The 23,501-nt window shown below is 45.0% G+C and overlaps 1 protein-coding gene across 6 annotated transcripts in view; it reads right to left on the reverse strand.

Moving 5' to 3' along the window:
* ARHGAP42 (Rho GTPase activating protein 42) overlaps nucleotides 1–23,501 on the reverse strand; it is a 338,856-nt gene that overhangs the window by 35,769 nt on the left and 279,586 nt on the right. For all 6 annotated transcript variants that reach the window (XM_019482041.2, XM_006274137.4, XM_019482040.2 and 3 more), the window contains 4 exons: nucleotides 21,701–21,759; nucleotides 17,058–17,163; nucleotides 2,915–3,074; nucleotides 611–755 (listed from right to left, as the gene is read on the reverse strand). In XM_019482041.2, coding sequence (XP_019337586.1) covers nucleotides 611–755; nucleotides 2,915–3,074; nucleotides 17,058–17,163; nucleotides 21,701–21,759 — 470 coding nt within the window. The remainder of the gene's footprint in view (nucleotides 1–610; nucleotides 756–2,914; nucleotides 3,075–17,057; nucleotides 17,164–21,700; nucleotides 21,760–23,501) is intronic.

Here is a 23,501-nt window from a genome sequence, read left to right on the forward strand (position 1 = left end):
CTGACTATGAAACTGTATTACAGAAAATTGAGGAATACTTCAACGCTATGGGGAAATGAAACATATGAATGATATGATTTTAAATAGACAGTACAGAAAGAAAGTGAAAATATAAAAGAGTTTGAGACTGCTCTAAAGTGAAATAATGAATCTTAAAATTCTTAAGGGATAATAGATGATGATTGGGACCTAGGAATAAATATAAAAAAGAATATAGACAGACCGTAATTAACCCTTGATAAACCCTTAGTTAGATTTTGTCAGGTAAAGAAATGCTTAGTTAGAATTTGTCAAGTTAGAATTTGTCCATACTGATCCTTACTGAAAGTAGAGAGTCCTCTGACACCACTGGCATAATAGCTAATCCAAAACACTACAGTAACAGAGACCAGAGGCAAAGTCAAAGGGCACAAACTATAGTTACATAGGTAGACAAATGGGCAAAGACAGACAAAATAAAAACAGAAGATGGAGCTGAACACTGTGGATTTGCTACAAATAAGCATTCAGTATGTTTGAACCAACAATTGCATTGCTTACTAATTACCAACACTGAGACCTAAAGAACAGGGATGGAGAGGTTGTTATCTATAAGAACGGATAAACTTACTATCGGGGTCTGCCAAACATGGGGTATATCTTCCTTTAGGCTTGCGTGTGCCTGTGGAGAGACATATAGCTCTTGACCTTCTGGAACCTGAACGGGACTGAGGCTGGGGAAGAGGAATATTGGGGTCCGGTGCAGTGTGAAATATCTGTATGCCAAAACAAAAAAACATACTACGAATGAATCATATTTTTCATTTCCCACTTACTGTTGCACCTGTTAAGAATGTTATAAAATACAGAGGCATAACATGTGAATAATGCACCTGGGGCAGACCTCTCTCACTCTTCCTCACAAGGCAGCATGCAGAGCAGTAGAAAGCAGTTGGTGCAAGCAGTGTGTGTCATGAAGTGCAAGGTTTTCTGGGAATTGCAGTTCTGTAGTGTGCTGTGAAGTTTGCTGTTGCTGCTGGGGGAAATTTTCACCCCATTGTTTTGCCCGTGTGGCATGGCAGGAGGCACAATTGTGTGAATCACACATTAGATCCCATTAGCTTCATGTGTTGAAGAGGCTTAATACACATGCCCAGAAGATAAGGCCTCCATAGTAGCAATAAAGGAGGGAGGGTGATAGAAACCACGTGGACAAGAGATCTTAAAAAATTATGAATGCTGTACAGTAAATAATCATTCTTTCTGTTTCAAGTGATTGTCTGCATGAGTTCCATGTTTTATAGATTCATAGATGCTAGGGTCGGAAGGGACCTCAATAGATCATCTCGTCTGACCCCCTACATAGGCAGGAAAGAGTGCTGGGTTCAGATGACCCCAGCTAGATGCTTATCTAACCTAAAGTTTGTTGACTTCAAGCAAATTACTAGGAGTCCCACATAAACAATGACTGTATGACAACCCCACGAGCACGGGAATCTAGTCTGGAAGCCTTTGTCAAGCAGTAGTGTCTTGTGAGGATCAAGGTGAGGGCCAAGCTTGATGAAGACACTCGATAGGTTTCAGAAACGAGACTTATTTCTAACACCTCTAGTGGAATGAGTGCTGTTGCGGCAAGGTGGCTCAAACAAAGCTCACCTGTTCTGAAGTAGTTGGAGACTTCCCTAGATAACCTCAGATACGATATTACCTGATCCTCTCTACATAGCCTACAAGCAGTCTAGGTGGTTTTTTTACATTAATATAATGACCTTACTAAACCTTCATAATAAAGTACATGAAGCTTAACTTATCTGTGGTTTAATGGGGCTTGGGATAATTAAGTGGGAGATAAGTACTTGGTTCAGAAGTAACTCTTGTTCAACTTGGAACAGAACCTTGGGAGGATGCCTGAGAGTCATGTGGTTTTTATGGAAATATGAAGTAAAGAGGACCCACCATGAAGACCTGAATCTCTCCTACCCTCTGAACTACAAATAAACCTAGATACTAGTATCCATGACCAGATGGTCCATGGTACTAGCTGTATCATTTGCAGGCATGATGCAGGCATGAACTTAACCCCTAAGGCCAGTGTAAAGTATTAAGCATTCCCAGGCCTCTTTTCATACATTGATCAAAACTAGTTCTAACCAATTATTAAAACATATTTAAGTGGGATCATCCACATCCTACTTCCTACAACCTTCCCACCAAATGTAGACACCTATTAGGCAGGTGACTCTGATCCTTGTGTTGGTGTTCTGGACTGGTTTTATCAATTTACTCCCTATCTGTTGGTTTTGGAGGCTCCAAATTAATTAGTTACTTTCTCAAAACTTTTGTGGAAGCATATGGTATGCCTAATTTTGTATTCACTGGGGCCTACTTCAGTTCATGCTGTTATCAGAGCCTCTGCGTGATTTGTAAATGCACTAATTGTTATATTAATCCATACTTCAGTGAGACCTAAAGCTATCATGGGTAAGAAGAAAACGAGGGATAGTTGGGTCCACTCACAGTCCTGTGTGTCCTCAGGTGGGGCATGAGACCTCTGTCACGCAGACATGCCCCAAAAGACTATGCTGGCGAAAATCAATCTGACTTTGGGCACATGAAATCAAGAGAGTAAGCCATGAAATCACTCAAAGAAGGATTTTTTTTATCTGAAAATACCCCTTAATATAACGCAATAAACTAGATATTGCATGGGGAAGTGAAGGCAAAGACATGTTCTTTCTTCCAACCCAGAGAACTGACTACATTCTCCAGCAAGATTCTGGGCAGCTCCTGTACTCATGTGCAGAACCATGTACAGCAAATCATTTTCTTTTTCAGACTCATCTGATGAGGCAATGAAAAAGAGATCCTGTAGTGTGTTAACTTCACTCATATTGCAAAAATATTTTCAAGTAAAAGATGTCGGATATTGCTCTACCTTTTCATAATGCTCTATAAGAATTTCAACAACAATATTCTGAAACTTAATGTTCATCATAGCAGCCACAGTTTCTTCCTGTGCTCGCATCAGAGTTGGACCAAAAATAACTCCTAGGTTGGAGACTGTCATCAGATTTTGTTGACTGTGTAAAGATACCCTGTAAATAAACACAAAATAAAAGATCATTAAATATTCTGTAAACATCATATCAATCTCCCAATCCAAGAAAGGACAAGATATTTATGTTCCAGTTCAATAACCCATTCAAAAATTAACTTGTCTTTGCAACAAAGGCCCTGAAAGCTCAATGTTCCTCACCCCCAGTTCCTCCCCCCATTATATCAATTGCATAGAGGTGGTTAACCCTGTTTGAAAACAGGCAGAAAGTAGGGTAGACTGACACCTTAGAAATTAACTGGTTCAGAGAGATATGAGCTTTTGTTGGCAGCAACCTACTTTGTCAGAGGCTAGGACTAGACAGAGTCTGATGAAGTAGGCTGCTGCCTACGAAAGCTCATGCTTCTCTGAACCAGGTTGTTTTTAAGATGCCTCCTTGCTCCACTTTCTGTCTATGAATTGTATATAAATGATTCCCTGAGAAAAAATGATGAAGACAAGAAAATATAGCCTATATTTGAGACCACACTGCAAAGTGGACAAAGAGAGCACTTTCTGATGGAGAATAAAACTGGGTCTTAAATTTCTAGAAAACAATTTCTTTTGTTACAACAGTTCTCCAAACTGCTAATGTGACAATACACGTGTATATATTAGGCATGTGCAAAGTTTTGGTCCGCAATTCAATTTGGAGAAGATTCAGCCTGATTCAGAGGCTGAATCACCAAGTCTAAATTGAATCGGGAGAAGAAAAAAACCCTCTGAATCAATTCGGAGCCTCTGAATTGATTCAGAGGTGGTCTTTCACGGGAACAGAAACTGAGAAGAGGAAAGGGGAGCAGGGGGGAAAAGACTGACATCCGCAGCTGGCCAGTGACTGTGATCTTTCCCTGAGTCCCCTTCCAATCACAGTGCTCTGAGGGATGGATGTAGAAACAGCATATAAGCCTCTGTCTGCAGTGTTTTTGTCCCTTTTGTGAGCTGTTTCTGCCTGAGCAACAGAGTCTGAAAGGTACTGGACTGGCTTGGCTTCCTACCTAGTACGTCTCCTGCTACCTTCTGTTCTTGGAAAGGATTGGATATATCTTACTAACTAGAATCCCTCTACTTACCCTATCCAATCCATTTCTTTCAATTAATATTTGTTCTTGGGTTTTTTCTACTACACTTCTTAAAAAGAAAGCTGTGTTTTCCCTGGACTGAAACCCCTGCACCTATCTCCTTGAAACTTGGAAAGGCCTAATGTCCTCAGAAGGGGCTATCATCTCTGCTGTTTTCATCCAAATCTGCCTTAACACAGACATATGACACAAGTTTAGCTTTCAGCCATTTCAGGTATAGTTTCCCAGAAACCCCTGCACCTATCTTCTTGAGCCTTTGCATGCTTCATGCCCTCAGAAGGGGCTACCATCCCTGCGATTTTTATCCAACTCAGCCAAAAAATGACAAAGTTATAGGTATTTCAGTGATTCCCTATTATAGTCTATGGCTGAGTCTCTGAGTCTCTCCGAATCACTGCCGAATCTTCCAAAGTTGATTCGGCCAAATCAATTTGGAACAGTGATCTGAATCTCTGAATCAAATCACATCCTCCAAATCTGCTGAATCTGAGTTGAATAATTCCCTATTTGCACAGGCCTATTATGTGTCCAAGATATTTTATATGGTTCATTCTCTCAGCTCTTCATAGTCTATATTATGAACATGAGCCTGCAGTGCGATGCTGCGGCTAGTAAAGCGACCAAAACATTGGCTTGCATCCATAGATGCTTCTCAAGCAAAACCCAGGACGTCATTCTCTCCTTGTACTTGGCCTTAGCGAGGCCGCAGCTGGAGTACTGCGTCCAGTTTTGGGCTCCACAATTCAAAAAGGATGTGGAGAAGCTTGGGAGAGTCCAGAGAAGAGCCACACGCATGATCAGAGGTCAGGGAAGCAGACCCTACGATGACAGGCTGAGAGCCCTGGGGCTCTTTAGCCTGGAAAAGTGCAGGCTCAGGGGTGATCTGATGGCTACCTATAAGTTTATCAGGGGTGACCACCAGTATCTGGGGGAACATTTGTTCACCAGAGCGCCCCAAGGGATGACGACTAGGTTGAATGGTCATAAACTACTACAAGACTGTTTCAGGCTGGACATAAGGAAGAATTTCTTTACTGTCTGAGCCCCCAAGGTCTGGAACAGCCTGCCACCGGAGGTGGTTCAAGTGCCTACATTGAACACCTTCAAGAGCAAGCTGGATGCTCATCTTGCTGGGATCCTATGAACCCAGCTGACTTCCTGCCCTTTGGGCAGGGGGCTGGATTCGATGATCTTCCGAGGTCCCTTCCAGGCCTAATGTCTATGAAACCTATATTACATACTGACTTACAGTATATGAGAGGTAGAGAAGTGCTAGTAACTTCCCATAGTTTTCTTTTCTTAAGTGGGGTTCTGAATTGGTGGGCAAATATTAAAATACCTTCAGTTTGGCCTTCAATTTTACCTACTGAACTCTCTCAGTGCTTATTTTTTGCTACCAACATTTCTCCGCATGTAACTTCTCATATCTGGAGATGACAGCAGCATTTATAGTCAGCAAATCAGGAAATAATTTGCCGATTTATCTGTGAAGATACATATCTTTTTTATTAAAAACTAGAGGTGTTTAAGTTAGTTAGAAAGTAAGATTCTAAACCAAAGCTCTACAGTGAAGGTGAAGTACTAGGAGATCCAGTTTATTTTTTTTCCTTTGGAGTTCCTTGTTCAGTGCCACATCTTATGCAAAACTGAGTACTGTGAGATGACAAAAGTAAACACATTGGGCAGCGCATACCGCTGAAAAGCAGAGATAGGCTGCCTGGAGCTGGCTGTGGCTGCCAGCCAGGCTCACCACTTCTGCAGCCCCAGAAGCCCCAGGTGAGGATGCTGAGGCCAGCACAGTGCTGGCTCCAGCCTCCCCTATTGCCCCCAGGGTAACTTGCTGAGCGCCAAAGCGTACACAGCACATGCATTCTCCAGGGACAAGTAGCTGCAGCACGAAGTGCACTGCTGCTACTTGTCCCAGGGGAACCAGACATCCACGTTCATCTGAACATGGCCATTCTGCATATCTACAAAGTTACTGAGCATGCAGACATGCAACATGTTTACCTTGGAATGATCTGACTTTAGGATAAAGGTGAAGCACACACATGATAAAAAACTTCATGCTCCATTTTGGAGTAAAGTCATGCTTTGGACAACTGCATCAACATAGGTCCTACCACTGGACTAGTTGAGTGTCCACAGCTTTAGCTATTTCATTTCAGGATGGATGTTTGCACAATTCATATATGTTATTACTGGCTCCACTGGCACTTAGGTCTGGTCCCACCAGACCAGACCTCCAGGGACAATCCAATGGAGAGACCTGCTCCAGCGATGCCACCACGCAGGCCTTCGCCCAGGGACCCCTGACCGGACATGACGCCCCGACCGGACAGCCCTCCTCCCGGACCCCCAGGGCCACCCAAGGCCCCCAACCCGCCGGGGATCTCAGAGCCGCCCGGAGGAACCGAGCCGCTGGGTGCCCTCTGGCCCCCGAGCGTGCCAGGATCTCCAGGTGCAGAGCCTTCCCCACGGCAGAGAATGCCCACCCTGTGGCAAACCCTCTGGCTGGAGGAGCTCTCCCGGACCACCACCTTCGAGGCCTTCGAGGCCTCGGTGGCCCGGCCAACCTGAGCGAACAACAACAGACCGGCGACACAACAGGACCACAGACTGCATCCGCAGAGGTGACCCAGGCACCAGCAATACGACCCGGCAGCAGCCTCCCGGATCCAGAAGCTGTACTGGGGCAAACTGTTCCAAGGTGGTGAGAGAGATCCTGGAGGGACCCTCGGCCTTCTGCCAGGTCCCCCGCGAGACTCTTTTCAATTACTTCAGCAGGGTCTTCAACCCCCCAGCAGAAGCCACCGCCCCATGCCCTGCGACCGTTGGAGCACTGACCCCTGTCCCCCTGGCGGAGGGGTTCGAGGAAGCCTTCACGCCGCAGGAAGTGGAAGCCCACCTGAAGAGGACCAGGGACACCACCCCTGGCAGGGACGGGATCAGGTACAGTCTCCTCAAAAAGCGTGACCTGGGCTGCCTTGTTCTTTCTGTTCTTTTCAACAGGTGCAGAGAAATCCGGCGCACGCCCGCCATCTGGAAGAGGACCATGACGGTCCTCATCCACAAGAAGGGAAACCTGACCGACCTGGGCAACTGGAGACCCATCGCCCTGTGCTCCACCGTTGCCAAGCTCTACGCCAGCTGCCTGGCGGGCTGCATCACCGACTGGACGGTGAACGGCAAGGCTGTCAGCCGGAGCCAGAAGGGGTTCATGTCGATGGAGGGCTGCTATGAGCACAACTTCACCCTCCAGATGGCTCTGGACAATGCCCGGAGGACCAGGAAGCAGTGTGTGGTGGCGTGGCTGGACATCTCCAATGCCTTCGATTCCATGCCCCACTGCCACATCTTCAGCACCCTCCGTGAGCTGGGCCTGCCGGACGGCGTCATCGACCTGGTGTGAGAGCTCTACCACAGCTGCACCACGACCGTCCATGCCACCAACAGGGAGACCGTGGAGATCCCCATATGGTTGGGGGTGAGGCAGGGCTGGAACCGCTCCTTCAAGCCGTGGCAGGAGGCCCCAGCGGGCTCGACCTCTATGGCCAGAAGTTGAGTGTCCTGGCCTATGCTGACGACCTCGTTCTCCTCGCCCCCAACGCCACCCAGCTGCAGCAGATGCTGGACATGATGTCCGAGGCGGCCAGGTGGATGGGCCTATGCTTCAACGTTGCCAAATGCGCCTCTCTGCACATCGATGAGAGGCAGAAGAGCCATGTTCTGGACTCCAGCCTCATGATCCAGGGCCAGGCGATAAGGCACCTGCATGACGGTGAGGCCTACTGCCACCTGGGGATGCCCACCGGCCACCGGGCCAACCAGATGCTGGAGGAGACCATCAACGGGATCGTGCAGGACACCTACAAGCTGGACTCATCACTGCTGGCCCCCTGGCAGAAGATAAACGTGGTGAACACCTTCCTTATTCCCCACATTGCGTTCGTCCTGAGAGGCTTGGCGGCCTCCAAGACCCCCCTCAAGAAGGCGGACGCCAAGATCCAGCAGCTACTCAAGAAGTGGCTGTACCTGCCGCTAAGGGCCAGCAATGAGGTCCTGCACATCCCCTACCGGCAGGGAGGTGCCAACATACTATGCATGGGGGACCTCGGCTACATCGCGGTGGTCACCCACACCTTCCACCTCCTGACCTGCCCGGACCCCATGGTAAGTACCATCGCCACCAGCACCCTTGAGGAGACTGCCCGCAAGAGGATTGGAAGGCAGCCCACCAGACGTGACTTGGCCACCTTCCTCAGCGGCTCGCTGGAGGGTTCAGCAGAGATGGCGGGGACATTGCCTCACTGTGGAGCCGAGCCTGCAACACCACGCGCCGCCTCAGGAAGCGCATCGGCTGTGCCTGGACCGAGGAACGCCGGGAGCTGGGAGTCTCCTTGCAACCAGACCTGCACGCTGACCCCGTAACAGTGACACCCTCCACGAGGACCTTCCTGGAGAGGTTCCTGAAGGACGCCGTCCAAAACAAGTACGCCAGTGACCTGAGGGCCAAACCCGACTAGGGCAAGGTCTTCGACATCACCTTGAAGTGGGACTCCAGCAACCACTTCATGCCCAGCGGGAGCGTCACGCGCTTCGTGGACTGGTGCTTCCTCCACCGTGCCCGCCTCAACTGCCTGCCTCTGAATGGGGGCTGTCCACTTCGGCCACCGGGACAAGAGGTGCTGACGGTGTGGCTATGTGTCAGAGACCCTCCCCCATGTGCTGTGTAGCTGCAAGCCACACGCCAGGGCCTGGCAGCTACGCCACAACGCTGTCCAGGACTGCCTGGTGAGGGCCTCCCCCGCTGCGGCCGGGCTGCGGCTGTCCCGGGCTGTGAAAGCCAGATGCATCCCGACATCATCGTCACCAACGAGGAGGCCAAGAAGGTCGTGATCGTGGACGTTACCATCCCCTTCAAGAACTGGTACCAAGCCTTCACCGACGCCCGGGCTCGCAAGCAGGAGAAGTACGCCCCACTGGCCGACATCCTGAGGGGCCGCGGCTACGATGTGATGGTCGACGCGCTCATCGTGGTAACGCTCGGAGCCTGGGACCCCAGCAATGAGAGCATCCTGCATGCCTGCCGCATCTCTCGCCACTACGCCAAGCTCATGTGCTGCCTCATGGTGTCTGACACCATCCGTTGGTCCCGTGACATCTACGTGGAACACATCACGGGCCACCACCAGTACACCAACCCCACCAGACGAACCGCCGCCAGACCGGACCCAGAGGGAACCGCCTGAACCCCCCCTCTGCACCAGATGGACCTTCACTTTGAGAGGATTGCTCAACAATGGACGACCCTGCTCCACCTGAAGAGGACCCCCGCGATGAGACTTTATATCGACTGAGACACTTTTTCTTTGGACCACTTCTTCCACCATTGCGGACCATTGTAATGGGTTTGTGTGTATCTATCTCCTTTTTCTCTCAGCGTCGCAAACCCCCTCCCTCCCCTTCCCCTTTACCCCCGGGCTTAGTTGGCTAACATTGTATTGCCTGTAACCTAGTTGCTTTCCCCTCCTCATCCCCATCCTTCTATTGTTAGACCCTCGCTCGGGCACCATGTATTTCCCTACTGGCTTTGTCAGCTTTTTTGGATTCACAATCCTAAACATTTACTAATAAAAGACAATCTACTCTGGACAGTCACCCAAGAGAGTAGTCATCTGTCTCATCTGGACATAGGTGTAATTTTATTCCAAAGTAAAATCTACAGTAAACTACTCCAAGGTAAATGGGCTGTATGTTCAGACCCTGAGTATCCAAAATTAATAGCTAGTAAAGAACAGGGGGGGAAATGTACTAAACCACAATTTGAGACGCACTCAGAAAGATTGGCTTGAATATGCATAGATAAGAAGCTTTCAACCTGTGGGCTGTGATTCTCTCATGGGTGGGGGGGGGCAGGGGGCGTCATTGTGTACAGGTTTCATCTGCATCATGTCAACCCCCTCTTTTCTTATATTCTCCGTAACAAAAACAAATGTCTCTAAACTTTATGTCTATGGTGGTAACTTCACAAATATGAACTGAGTGTATGTTAATTCAATTATGTTTGCCTGAATCCATATAGAACCTGAATAAAGCTTGGAGAGGTTTGACCTAATTTATTTATTTCATCAAGGTTCTGTTGGTTTCTCTTGAACATTTTTTTTTTCCTCATATGTTATTAAATTAATCATTTTGGCATGGAATTTCCAATTTTGCTAAGCTAAATGCTCACCATTATGGTTTTCAATATCCTGGCCCTGTAGCCATTTCTAGCTCTCCAGCTTTTCTTAAGAGGAATTTAATTGTAATCCATGCTCCCTGCATAGATCCTGGAATAAGCCAGTAGGGCAATTGTAGTCAGCCATCTCCATTTCTTAACCATTTTTCAATTCTACAGCTCATGTTTGTGCCCTGACTTTTCCCCCTGGCAGGCTCAGATGAAAAACACACACCAGACTGCCTATAGTCCAAAGAGTCACAGTTGCTGCCAAATGCCAGATGCCATGGCTATTAGAAGTGGGGAGCAGACAGCCACCTGGAGCCCAACCATTGTATCTACAAAATAAACCACTAAGTTACTGAAATGAGGGCTGCCACATTTATAAAGCAAAAATAATGTTTTATTCAATGGAAATGCTATAAACTCAAAAATTTCTGAGCATTAGACATGGTGTCACTGCGAACAGTAAAAGGTGCCAAAAAGCTCATAATTTGGGAACACTGACTGCACCCAGTCTATTGTCAAAACAAATCCTCTGTCCAATGAAATGGTCAGCTGATGTAATTTGGCTTCAGATACAGGGAGACAAGTGCTTAAGAGAGAAATTTTCAGTGTAACAGGATAAAACTAGAGATATGGCTTCTATTGCCCAACATAAAAATTGTACTACTCATTAGATCAAAGGATTTTTTAACCCAGTAGCCTGTTTCTGACAGTAGCAACTAACAGATGTTTGAGAGAGAGAGAGCTTGAGAAACAGGGTGGATGTACAGTGATCCCTCCACTATAGAAGTATTCATCCATGCTGTACTCCCCTAGTTAGTAGCAGTTATAGGTGTAGGGATGTTGTGAGGCTGAGGTTATACCCCTGACCGCTGTGCTTAATAGCCCCTAATAGACCTATCCACTATATATTTGTCATAACTTTTTTGACTATTCCTATTGGCTTCCACAAATTTCTAACATGAATTATACATTACTTAAAAAGCACCCTGATGGACCTCTAGTTCCTTTATTATGAGAACGTACTATATCTTATCGGAAGTAGCTTTCCATGAGGATATCCTGTCTCCTGACAGGATATGCTACAGGGAAAACCAATCTTTGAAGTGTTCCAAGAACCTAGTTTAGCAGGTGACCAAGAGGAATTGAGCAGTGAGGAAATGCTCAACACATCTTCCTGAGATCCAAGTCACTCTGGTCTGGGGAAGGCATGGAGAGCAGCTGCTGCTCATCTCCTCCTAGTCTGAGGAGAAGTTGAGTGGAAGGGAAAGGCTCCTGTGCCTTCCCCAGACCAGAGTCACTGTGGTATGGAGAAGATGTAGGAGGCAGCTGCTCTCACCCCTCCCAAATACCAGGAGGGGAGAGGAGGCCACTCCTTGCTCCCTGCCTGGTCCCCAGATTGTAATTCCTAATTTGAGGACTGCATGAGGGGCTTTGAGCAGCTGCTCTAGTCCCCTTGCCAGTGGGGGCTGCTCTAGTCCCCTTGCTCCCTACACTTTCCCCAGACTGAGACCACCTGATCTTGGGAAGGCATGAAGAGCAGGGGCAGAATTAACAACTGTATTGCTCCCCCTGCCAGAAACATTTCTAGCAGTGGAAAATTTTCATGACAAGAAATTAATGCCTATTCATATGTTAACTAAGAGTTTATGTTGACTTGCATTGAGCCTTGCTCATAAAAGGCTTAGTTACAAAGGTATTTGCTTACATCTTCCTTCCTCGTCTTGCTTTAGGACCATTCCCTTTTACCATAATCTCTTTTTGCTAATTACTCTTACCATTCTGAGTAACAACTATTAATGCCGTGATCCTTTTTAGAGATTTCAAAAGATAATAATTAGCTACCTCCTTAGCATATTTATTCTTAACTCTTGCTATCTGGCTGGCCTCCACATCTGTGCACAGCAACGATTATCTCCAAAATCTTTCAGACATTAAAACAAACAAACAATGGCCCTATCTTCTCTTGGTTCCCAAACCCACCTTTCTGGTAGCCCACACTACTGATGCTCATGAAGTTTGATATTTTACTGTTTAGTAAGAACTCCCAGCACTTACAGTTTGGCAGCTCAATTTGTTTTTAAAATATTATACAAGTATTACTTAATGAAAGAGGCATTAAAGCAGTACAAAAAATTTAGCTGACATCACTGCCGCCTGGCAAACAGGTTGCATAAGCACTTTCCTTGTTATGAAAATGGGAAAAACTTCATAAGCAAGGTAAGAAAGGTTCAAGGACTTTCCCAGGGCCACAGAAAGATCCTACCAGATCTAAGATCAGAACTCAGGAGTTGTTGAATTCCAGTCTTGGGTTTACACCATACAATGTTCTTTTGGGTGAGTTTTGAGTATGTGCAAGACGCACATAGTAGTGAGAGGGTAACTGAATTCTCTTGGCATAGAGAAGAATGGAATGAGAGGACCGAGCCAGTGCATATAAAAGATATTCCCTTTCCATTAACAACCATAGAGTTTAATACTCTGTTTACATAAAGATCCAGGCAAAATATGATTTGTTTCTTTGCACTGATGATAAAGAAAGAAAATAAAAGTCTTACATTCCATGCATCTCCTGTTTCACCTACCTAAGTGCAGCTTATGCTTCTTAAAAGTAAACATAGACGAGAATGCATTTATCTGGGGACCAACTCAATCCAGAAGCATGTTTTTGGAATTATTGTATTCTATTGGCCATGACCCCAACTTATTTTTCTTTCTGATAGACAGCTTGTACATGACTTAGCAAGAGCTGTATATGAAGTTCACTGGTACTTAATGATAATAGAACTTTGTATTACTGAGTACAAACTGTAAGCAGGAAAAATACAAAATGTGTCCACACTTGAAAGTTCATAATTTTGTACTGTCTTGAACAAAAAAGTTTTACAGTCCTTTTAAACAAACTATGTCTTCTCAAAATATAAAACAGACCTGGGTCTCCATGGTGACAAATTGTGTAATTTAGTTAATAAATGGAAGGATATTCTTCTAACCAGAAATGATTAGGTAGAAATGTAGAAAGACTCAATTTCTTACAAAAGCAATAAGAGGACAGAGTTACTGTTCAGAATGCTCATAATGTGGAACATTTTGATAAGCAATTTTATCTGTGCCTATTCTTACTTTTGCTGGGGTATTGAGAAGATATAGGCCAGTATACTAATGCATTACAGGTAGCTGTATGCCTTATTCATTAAGGCACAATTGCTTTCTCATGGAAATCTCTTTCTTCACTCACTGTATCATAGAAGGAAGTTTTGGATACTGCCAATCTACAGACTCCAGTCTGCCTCTACCATAAGGGTGTGCTGTTATTAAATTTTGTTACTCAACAATTTGTTTTTATAAAGAAAGCAAATGCATAATTTGTCTGGGAAGTTTTTCCAAAGAGTGACATCTCAAGTTTATTTGCAGATAAACAAACCTTCAGTTTTTGTCTAATGCTAATTAACTAGGATACATTTACATAGCAAGACTTTGCATTGTGTTTTTCAAGATTCATTATGATTTTTTTAGGTCCATTCTCCATGACACCTTCAGATAGAAACAAGAAAGGAAAGGAACACAAGGACTAAACCAAATCAAAGTATTATCATTCCTATTAGATAATCCTCCATCCTGTTCCACCCCCTGCTCCCCCCTGTTGTGGTGCATTCATGTAATGAAGGAGAAGAGAATGTAAGATAGAAAGAAGCAAGGGAACAGCTTGCTGGAAGGAGAAGCCAAGCTGCTTTGATGGGATCAGAGCAAAGGGACTTTTCTCCTTGTGTCTCAGACAGGATACAGGATTTTGTTTGATTTGGCTTGTTTAATTAGTGACTGAACTTTGCTTTGGAGAACTGGCCATGGAGCTCATAAGGGAGCATACTCTCCCGCAGAAGCCAGCAGGATAAAGGACCTCCTTACAAGCATCAAAACTCCTAGGCTCCTGAGATGCACTACACGGAACGACTGCAAGGGTTATTTCTGCTTTTAAACCAATGACTGTATAGTGTAAAATTCATACGCAGTCCTTGTAGCAGGGACTGGAACTTAGGCGTCCCCCCACCCAGGGAATGCCCTCCTCAATGAGTCAGAAAGTCACATTTTATTCATCTTGCGCTCCTTCTGGGCCTTCAAATATTGCATCTTGGCTGCCTACTGAGTCAGTTTCAAGAAGGGAAGAAGGAAGAAGACATCTAACCTAATTCATAGTCTGATGGTTATGACACTCTTCTGACTACTGGAAGACACAGATTTGAAATCCCTCAGTGATGGGGGGTCCATAATCCAAGCTTCCCACTTCCTGGGCAAATGCTCTTGTCACTAGGTTATGGGCAACACCATCACTGATGTGATTTATACTGAGTGCCACTGTCAGATGAACTGGTTCAGATAGCAACTCTCCTCTTAGTGATAGGGATCCCAACATGATGGAAGTGCCTCAAATCACAGCCCAAGTAAGACACCTAAGGACTGAGGAAAAGGAAGAGTTCAGATACATCTTTGTGTTCAGCATTTTTATTGACTAGTTACAAGGGCCTCCAAGATGAGCAAAAAATAAGCTGGATCAACCTAAGGGATGCTGTGAAAGGTTTCCTTTTACACTGTTCAGGAAGCCTTGGTGCCTCTCCTGTCAACTTGCATCATGTATTTTCTTGCTTTAGTCTTAAATACATTCATTAGCTGCTGTTTAGATTAGAGCAAATGGTCATTAAAATAATTATATTTAAAGTGCAGTTTTACCCTATGTCAGGGCTAAGCAACCTGTTTTGTCTTTGCAGCAGCAGAGGAAGAGTGAAGCAAAAACAATATTAGAATAAGTAAAAAATGGGGGTCGGACTCGATGATCTATTGAGGTCCCTTCCGACCCTAACATCTATGAATCTATGAATGTTTCTAGGGCAAACAAATCTCCTAAATTTGAGATACTGGTGTGTGAGAGAGAGCACCCTGAATGCTGATCAGGATCTGGTCCTAAGTGCCTATCTCCCATTGACTGTGCATGAGAGCAAAGTCCTCAATTGCTGTTTGTGACACTGAAATCACATTAATCTGAGCCTGCAAAACATTTAAATATGAGGATCAACTTTTAAGGATATGAGCAATTTCACTGAAGTCAATGTATCCTTGGATTTTATTGCACAGGGAGAGGAATGTCATATGAGATACTGACAATGGACAACACTTCATAAAAAGACACAGAGGTAGGAAGAGGAGATGAATGGAACCAGAAGGCAAGAAGAATGGGTGATAAAACAGTTTCAGAAGTCAATAAACAAGATGATTAATTACAGTAGGTAAGATATAAAAGGGAAATTAGAAAAGTGGAAAAATGAACGGGAGTTTTTTAAAGCATATAGAAGCAGGAAGCCTGGTAAGATGATGATATTTCTGAGACATCACCCTGTATATGTGCTTTTCTGGCATTAAATAGAAAGTAATCTGAGGGCTCTGAGAAGGAGGGTTGGAGTAAACTGACCATTTAAAAAGCAGTAAGTCACCAAGCCCAGATGGTATGTAGTCAAAGTTTAAGTCTAAAGTATCTGAGGTGCTGAAAAAAGTATGCAATCTCTTACTAAAAACAGCTACTTTCCCATGGGATTGACAGATAGCAAATGTTGTATTTGTATCTAAGAAATGCTCTAAGAGTGGTCTTGGGAACTGTAGACCTTAAATCTATAACTAGGAAATGAGTTGAAATGAAAAGTTAAAACAAAATAAAAATGCCAGGAAAATCACAGTGTGATATGGTTTAACTAGCATAGTTTCTGCAAAGAAAATGGGGTCTTGCTGTTTTATGCACACTTAAATTGATGATTTTTAGTCAGTTTCACCAATTATGCAGTTGAATGTAACATAATTGCATTAGAAAGTAGACAGTGGCAATGAAGAGTTCTTATGCACTTAAGTTGTGCATGCCCTTAACTGATATGCAAGTAACCAATGAATATTCCAATGTAAGCAACAGGCAAAATTTAGGACTGGCAACTAGTAATGCAGTTAACCAAGTTATGCATTTACCCAACAAGCAAATGGAGTACACTGTTCTGGACTACATTGACAAGTCCCATATTTATTAGCACAGTAGTATCACAGATCTCAATTTCTGAACTAGGAGCATAATTTGGAAAAGTTATAGGAATTAGACTTGCTTAATAAAAACAGTAGGGGTGTTTGCAAATAAAAAACTCCCAAAAAACAGTGCTTTACTTTAAATTTGGCATGTTTCTTCACTGAGCCTAGTGCATACCCAGAAGAGGCAGCATGATACTTCAACCCGGTTCTCCTGATATATGTAAAGATCAGGTGCTTTAGTGGGGCTTTTTGTGGCACTTTTATGTAATAGCTTTAGATAAAAGTGACAAAAAACCCACTGAAGTGCCCAACCTATACAGATGCTGCAGAGCCCAGCTAAAGTAATGCACTGCTTCTTTCGGTAAAGCACTTATTTTTTTTTTATGTCTGCAAGAAGCCTTGCTTTCTAGGATGCTTCATGGGCCTAGTTAAGATTCTACTTCTAATCTTAGCACGTATTTGTTCACTGAATTCTCAAAAGTAGTTTACAAGCCTAACAAAATTGTCAAGTAGTCATTTTTAAGGACAGAGATTGGATTAACCAAAATTGGCAAACAAAAAGAAAAAAACAAACTCCACAAAAAACACCATATGGACAAGAATAGTGGAAAGGAATTACTTGACCAAGTGCTTGATTAAGATGTCCAGCATCTCCCTGTTTTTCTCTGGTAATTTATGAACAAGTGCATGCACCGCTTCCACTCTGTAGTTTTGGTCATCAGATTCTGTTAAATAAAAAGAGAAAGAGGCACATGTGTTAAAACAGCTTCAATACCTGTACCTAGCACACAGCATACATTACAGTAAGAAACCACCATCAACCTGCCATAAAATGAATGCCTCCCCCCCCAACAAAACAAACAAGAACAAGACTTTTTAAAAATATGACAACAATATAGTCATGTTTCATATGCAAACATTCTGGGAATTTTTTTTTAAATACAGGCAGTCCTTGACTTACGACTTTTTGAGTTACGACAAATGGCATTTACGACATTTGTAAATTGACACCCTGTTTCAAGGTTCTGATGCAGGTTTTGCCTTTATAATGGTTGACACGGCTATGTTCAGCTGGTAAGTCTGTTGCGGTGAGGGGGATGGGGGAGGGAAGTGGCGTGCAGGGGCAGATCAATGCCCCCACAGCGAGAGAGGGACTGGGGCTGGGGCAAGTCCTGCCCAGCGAGGGGATGGGGCAACTTGAACTGCTGTACACCACCAGTCCAGGAGCTGCTCATATAGTGGCTTGTCCAGAGGCTCTCACAGCTGCTCCCACTGCTGGTCTGGGAGGGCATGGGGCAGGGTCATGTGCCCCAGGATCTGCATATCCCGTGGGCATAGCTAGGGCTGCACTCCAGGTGGAAGGCACTGGAGCGGGGACTATGCCCCCCTGCTGCTTGCCTAGCTGGTGCAGGGCTGGCGCGAGACTGAGCTGCTGCGCGGCCTCCAGACAAGCAGCGCGCAGCGGTGGGAGACAGCCCAGCCTCCCTGCGCCTCCCGGATGAGCAGCAGCTTTGCCCCGGCGGGGCAAGCAGTGGCAGAGCATGGGGAGGGGGGGGGGGGGCGTGTGCCTCCGGACTGGCGGGCAGCGGAGTAGGGGTTATGGCAGGGCTGCAGCAAGTTTTTCAGTCGCACACGCCCGCTCCCCCATGCCCTTCTGCCACTTGCCCAGCTGAGGCAAAGCTGCTGCTTGTCCGAGAGGCGTGGGGCAGCTGGGTTGGCTCCCGCTGTTGCACGCCACTTGTCTGGGGGCAGTGCAGTGGCTCAGTCTTGTGCTGGCCCTGCGCCAACAGGTGGGCATAGCCCCCAGTCCCAGCAACTTCCACATTCCACCTTCCACCCAGAGCACAGCCCCGGCTTCGCCTGCCCCATGCAGGTTCTGGGGCACACGCCTCTGACCCATGCCCTCTCGGGCTGGCAGCAGGAGCAGCAGCGAGAGCTGCTGGACAAGCCACCACACTAGCAGCTCCTGGACTGGTGGCATGCAGCAGTGTGAGCTGCCCCACCCCCTCACTGGGCAGCACTTGCCCCAGCTCTGGTCCTAGCCCTATCCCAATCCCTCCCTCACTGCATGGGTGCTGATCTGCCCCCGCGATGCCCCTTCCCTCCCCCCCCCACCACCACAGACTTACCAGCTGGATGCAGCTGTGTCGACCATTGTAAAGGAACCAATCCCCCATTTATAACATTGTTCCTATGGGAAAATTGGTTCCAAGTTACGACATTTCGATTTAAGACGCAGTTTTCAGGAACCAACTGTGTTGTAAGTCTGAGGACTGCCTGTAGCTTAAATAATAACAATGGATAAAATCCTGGTCACGGAAATTTTATCTATGACCTCAAAGGAGCCTGTATATGACCAGTAACCTTTAACCTTGTCAAAACTTGTTTTGCTTTTATTTATTGAGGCATGAGAGCAGATGGAGATAGTTATAAATACATTAAATTGCCAGGCATCTAAAAAAGATTTTAAACAATTAAGGCCAGGCACAGGTTTCTACCAGGAGAACTGTAGCTCTTCTAGGAGAAACTATGTGTACAGGTGCTCACAGTTTCTCCTAGAACAAAAATGGCAGTTTTGGAAGAAAAATAACCCATCCATGACCCAGGAAAGGGGAATTCCTCCCAGGAAAATGAACACCTACACACTTCCTTGCTGCCTGACTCCTTCCAGGGACCAGGAGGAGTTGAGCAGTGGGGAAGTGCTCCCCATGCTTTCCCCAGACTGGGCTCACTCACTGCTCCCTGCCTGCTTTTTCCACTGGAGTCTCTGTGTTTCAGTTGCTTAAAACTTTATCAAACTTCAGTTCTTTGAAATTAGTCCACTTTTTAAAAGAACTTTATCTAAAACAATGAAGGTATTTACAAGAATGGTGCTATGGAAAATGTGTCGTGCTCCCCTCCCCCCCCCAATTTTCCTTTGAAACACTCTAGCACAGTATGTTGTGGAACACGCACCCTAGATTATGCTAGCAATAGCCTTTGTGTCATTTATAGTCCCTAGGGAAAGCCACTCAAATGATGAAGTTATAAGTTTTATGAAATAACACTCTGAGCATGCTTTGTAGAGTCTCACTAGAACTTTGCAGATCCAATCCTTGAAGATTCTGTTACAAGCATACCTAGTCTGGGGCTGTAGGGTTGAGTTAGACTAACCCCCTAATTTAAGTCTCCCACTGCTCTAGGTCCCACATATCCTGGTTTAAGCATCAGAACTGAAAGCAGAGACCCAGTCTCTCCTAAATTGTCTTGCTTGCCCTCAGGCAACATGAAGGATGAAACTGTCTCATCTGAATGTTGAGTGGAAAAGAGTCAGACTTGGACAGGAGGACAGAACACTCCACAGCAAAGGCAACAGCATGAGGACTGAAGGCTGAAGTGGGTGGGGGGTGGAAACTGGGTTTGAGAGCTGTAGTAAAAAGACCAGGGTGGATTGGGCAAAAAATGTGGCACTGGAAGACGGAAAAGAAAAAAAAGGGATTATTACTGGAAGCCACTGGACTGGGTAGGAAGACTGAGGAGCTGTGGAATTCTACAGACAAGGAGACCAGCACCGGGGAGAGTAGGATAAGCAGTGGTGACTAGAAGCTACTAGGTAAGACAGATAAGACTAGGATGAGGATACAGAAGGATAAATGACATTACAAAAGAGGCCAAGCTTAAGGGAAGTGGATGGAGCCTGGCCCATGAAGGCACACTCCTTTCCACACCAAGATTTTTGAGGGCAACCATTCCTTTGTTGTAAGCAAATATCTATGAAGACCACTTTCAAAGTGTCCTATCCTCCCTTAAGGCTTATCCCACTCATTTTATATGGGACTAGAAAAATTGCATGAGATCATCTGTGCAACCCTTGATCTGGCCTCCTTATACATATGCATTATATTCAAGTCTTTGGTTATATGATTTACATACAATTTTTAGAACAAGACTAATTCAGTGTACAGGGTGAACATGCCTTGTTGAATCAGGGTGTATAACAGAAGAGTCTGCCATTTGTAGGTTCCCTGCTTCATTTGTTGCAGAAGTCAAAAGGTATAAAGTGAATGAATCAGGGAACTACAGAAAAAGAAGCGATGATGTCTCTTGGTTAAAGCAACTGAAAGCTGCCCTGAAGAACTGGACTCTAGCTCTGCATGCATATAGATTTCCTACACAATGTTTGGCAAGTAACTTCACTAAACTATTCATAGCTGGTCACTAATTGTGTGTTCCCAGGTATCTAGATACTTAATTTGAGACCCTGAGACCTGATTTCAGAAGTCCTAGGCACTTCCAATTACAACTATAGTCAACAGGAATTGTGCCTCAAATATGAAAGGTATTATATAAATTAATATACGTATTAATATACTAATATTACCGTTCCTTTCAAATGATATCCTAGGAGTCTTCATAGAACACATAAAATAGTGTACATATTTAATTTTATTCTCTGTACCTCAGTTTCCCATCTTTATGAAAAGATAATGCTACCCCTTCATCTCAAAAAGTTGTTGTGATAATAAATTTGGTATTAATGAAGCACTTACAAGATGCTACAGCAATCAGTAGGGTCCTGATCTGGCATGCTGGAGCACAATTTGGGTCCAAACCCATATGCTAGGGTTGAGGCTGTGCACTAGGGTGGGGCCACATAGAGGTTTGACCATGGACTGACCCTGCACACCAACCTGATGCAGCATGCACAGCACAGCCACGAGGCTCTCCAGGGATCCTGAGATTTGGGAGCAGGAGTAATAGCAATGTTAACTGCCATGGCTCCCAGAACCATACTGAGTGTCATGGCAATTAATGGGGATCTGTATTTCTTGCATATAATGTGCCCCTGAATTTCTCCCATATGATCTGGGGGAAAAACATGCATGTTTTATGCAACCTCCCTTCCCCCATTTTATATTTACTGCTGACACATACTGCTTACACATATGCTTGCACATGCATGCATGCACGCACATGCAAATGCACACACGTGCACACACACACACACACACACTTCAACTGTAAGCTCCCCAGGATTATTGTGCTTGTAGAGCACATATAAGAGTGAGGACTATCATAATGGGTTCAAAGTGCTACTGTGTTAACATAAGAAATCATACCCCATACCTCTTAAAATCCAGTACTTTGAGTCATTCCCTGGGCCATTTAAAACAAAACTGGAATAGGTACATCAGGAAAATTTTCTTTAATATTGGTTGTTGAGAGAGATGGATTTGGATCATTTTCATGAAGACATATTAATTTATTTAGCATTTTACTTACTAACAGCAAGAATGAAATCCTTGTGCAACTTGAAGGTCATTAGTGGTTCTGTAAGGCACCTGGTCATAAAATTTAAAAAGCAGATTTTAGCAATCTGATCTCTTTTTTAAACCTTTTCCCACACTTTTTGTCATTATAATTCTAAGTAGAAACCTTTACATTTCCAAATTTGTGTTTGGAAGCTAATATTTACATCCCAGCCAACTTGATTCACTGCCTATAGGCTAACAGCACAGCATCATTCAGTTATAGCTAAAGCCTGGTAAAAATCTTTTCTAGCTAAATTCAGGGCCACTGTAAGAAAAAATGGTCTAGCAGCAATCTTTAGCAAAAAAGGCCTTTTCTTTTAACTTATACTGCTGTAAATCAGAAAAAAACTCTGCTGAGCCCATGTGTAATTTTTACTGAAGATGGAATACTGAAGAGACCATCACATTTTAAGTCTCAACAGAAATGTCTACATGAGAAGTTTACTACGTAGTTGACTTACATGTGCGTCCCTTTTAGGCTGGAGTAAACTAATTTACTCTGCAGCTGGATAGTACTTATAAATACAAGTACTGTTCTGCTGCACAGTAAAATGTTCTGCAGCACCACAAATGCCCTGGCTGGCTGGGCCACAAGGGTGCTTCAGTGTGGGGGCTGCCTGCTCTCTGGCTCCACAATGAAGCACTCTTGTGCCCCAGCCAGCCCCTCCACAGCACGTTTTACTGGGAGGAGCAGCCCTGGGCTGGCAGGCTGACTCCTTGGGCCCCTTGCCAGCTGGAGATGCTCAGTCCAAGCTCAACATGTTGCGATCCTGACCGCATGTGCAGATGCACGCCCAGCAGCAATAAATTTCAGTGAGATAAGCACTGGAGTTTATTGAGGCACATGAATAGGTATGCGTAGATGTGCCCAATCCTTAGCAACTTCAGTTTGGTACCAATATACTGATACATACTGAACTGGAAAGACTCTTCTTTTAAAAGGCAATTTCTGAATCATAGTAATAAAAATCACTATTGTTGACATTGCTTATTTTAAAACTACAAAAGTAATAAAGACAGTGATTTGTATGAATAAAGAAATGGCACCTTCTATTCTTTTTCACTGTGGCCAAACCCTTTCTGTTAGTATTTACATTACAAGTCTTGATAGTGACCCTAAGCCATGTGGCTTTTAGAGAACTTAATGGGCACATCTACATGAGATACTTTACAGCACAGTAGACTAGTCTTCAGTTCCCACCTAGCTGGGGGCTCACTGGCAGCTGTCCCACCAGAAGGACAGCTCCCTGCCAGCCCCTTGTTGGGGGGTGGAGGGAAGCCCCCTTGAGCACCAGGTTGGCTGGCATCAGTGTGTCTGGATGTGCATGTGGCGGGAGAGCTCTGCCAACTGCAGGAGCAGCTGTCTCCCGGCCCCTGCACATCAGGACCCCTCCCATGCAGAGCTCTCCTGGCACCATGCCCCCCGCCAGTCCCCAGGCTAGCACCCTGGGGGAGCTTGGGACTCCCCATGGCTGCTGCAGGGGGGCAGAGTAGGGCAGGAGCAGCCCTGTACCAAGTTGTTCTTATTGGGAGCAGATTAGCTTCCAGCAGGGTGTATGTGTAGTCATGCTTCCAGGGAAGGCTTACTGCACAGTATTTTATGTGCATTAATAGCATGTGTAGATGTGCCCAACCTTGAATAACTTCAGTTTGATACTAACATACTGATACATACTGAACTGGAAAGACTCTTCTTTTAAATGGTAATCTCTGAATCATAGTGATAAAAATTGCTATTGCTGACATTATTACTTTTGCAATTTTAAAATAAG

Source organism: Alligator mississippiensis, chromosome 1 (genome assembly GCF_030867095.1).
Source record: "Alligator mississippiensis isolate rAllMis1 chromosome 1, rAllMis1, whole genome shotgun sequence".
NCBI classification, from domain to species: domain Eukaryota; kingdom Metazoa; phylum Chordata; order Crocodylia; family Alligatoridae; genus Alligator; species Alligator mississippiensis.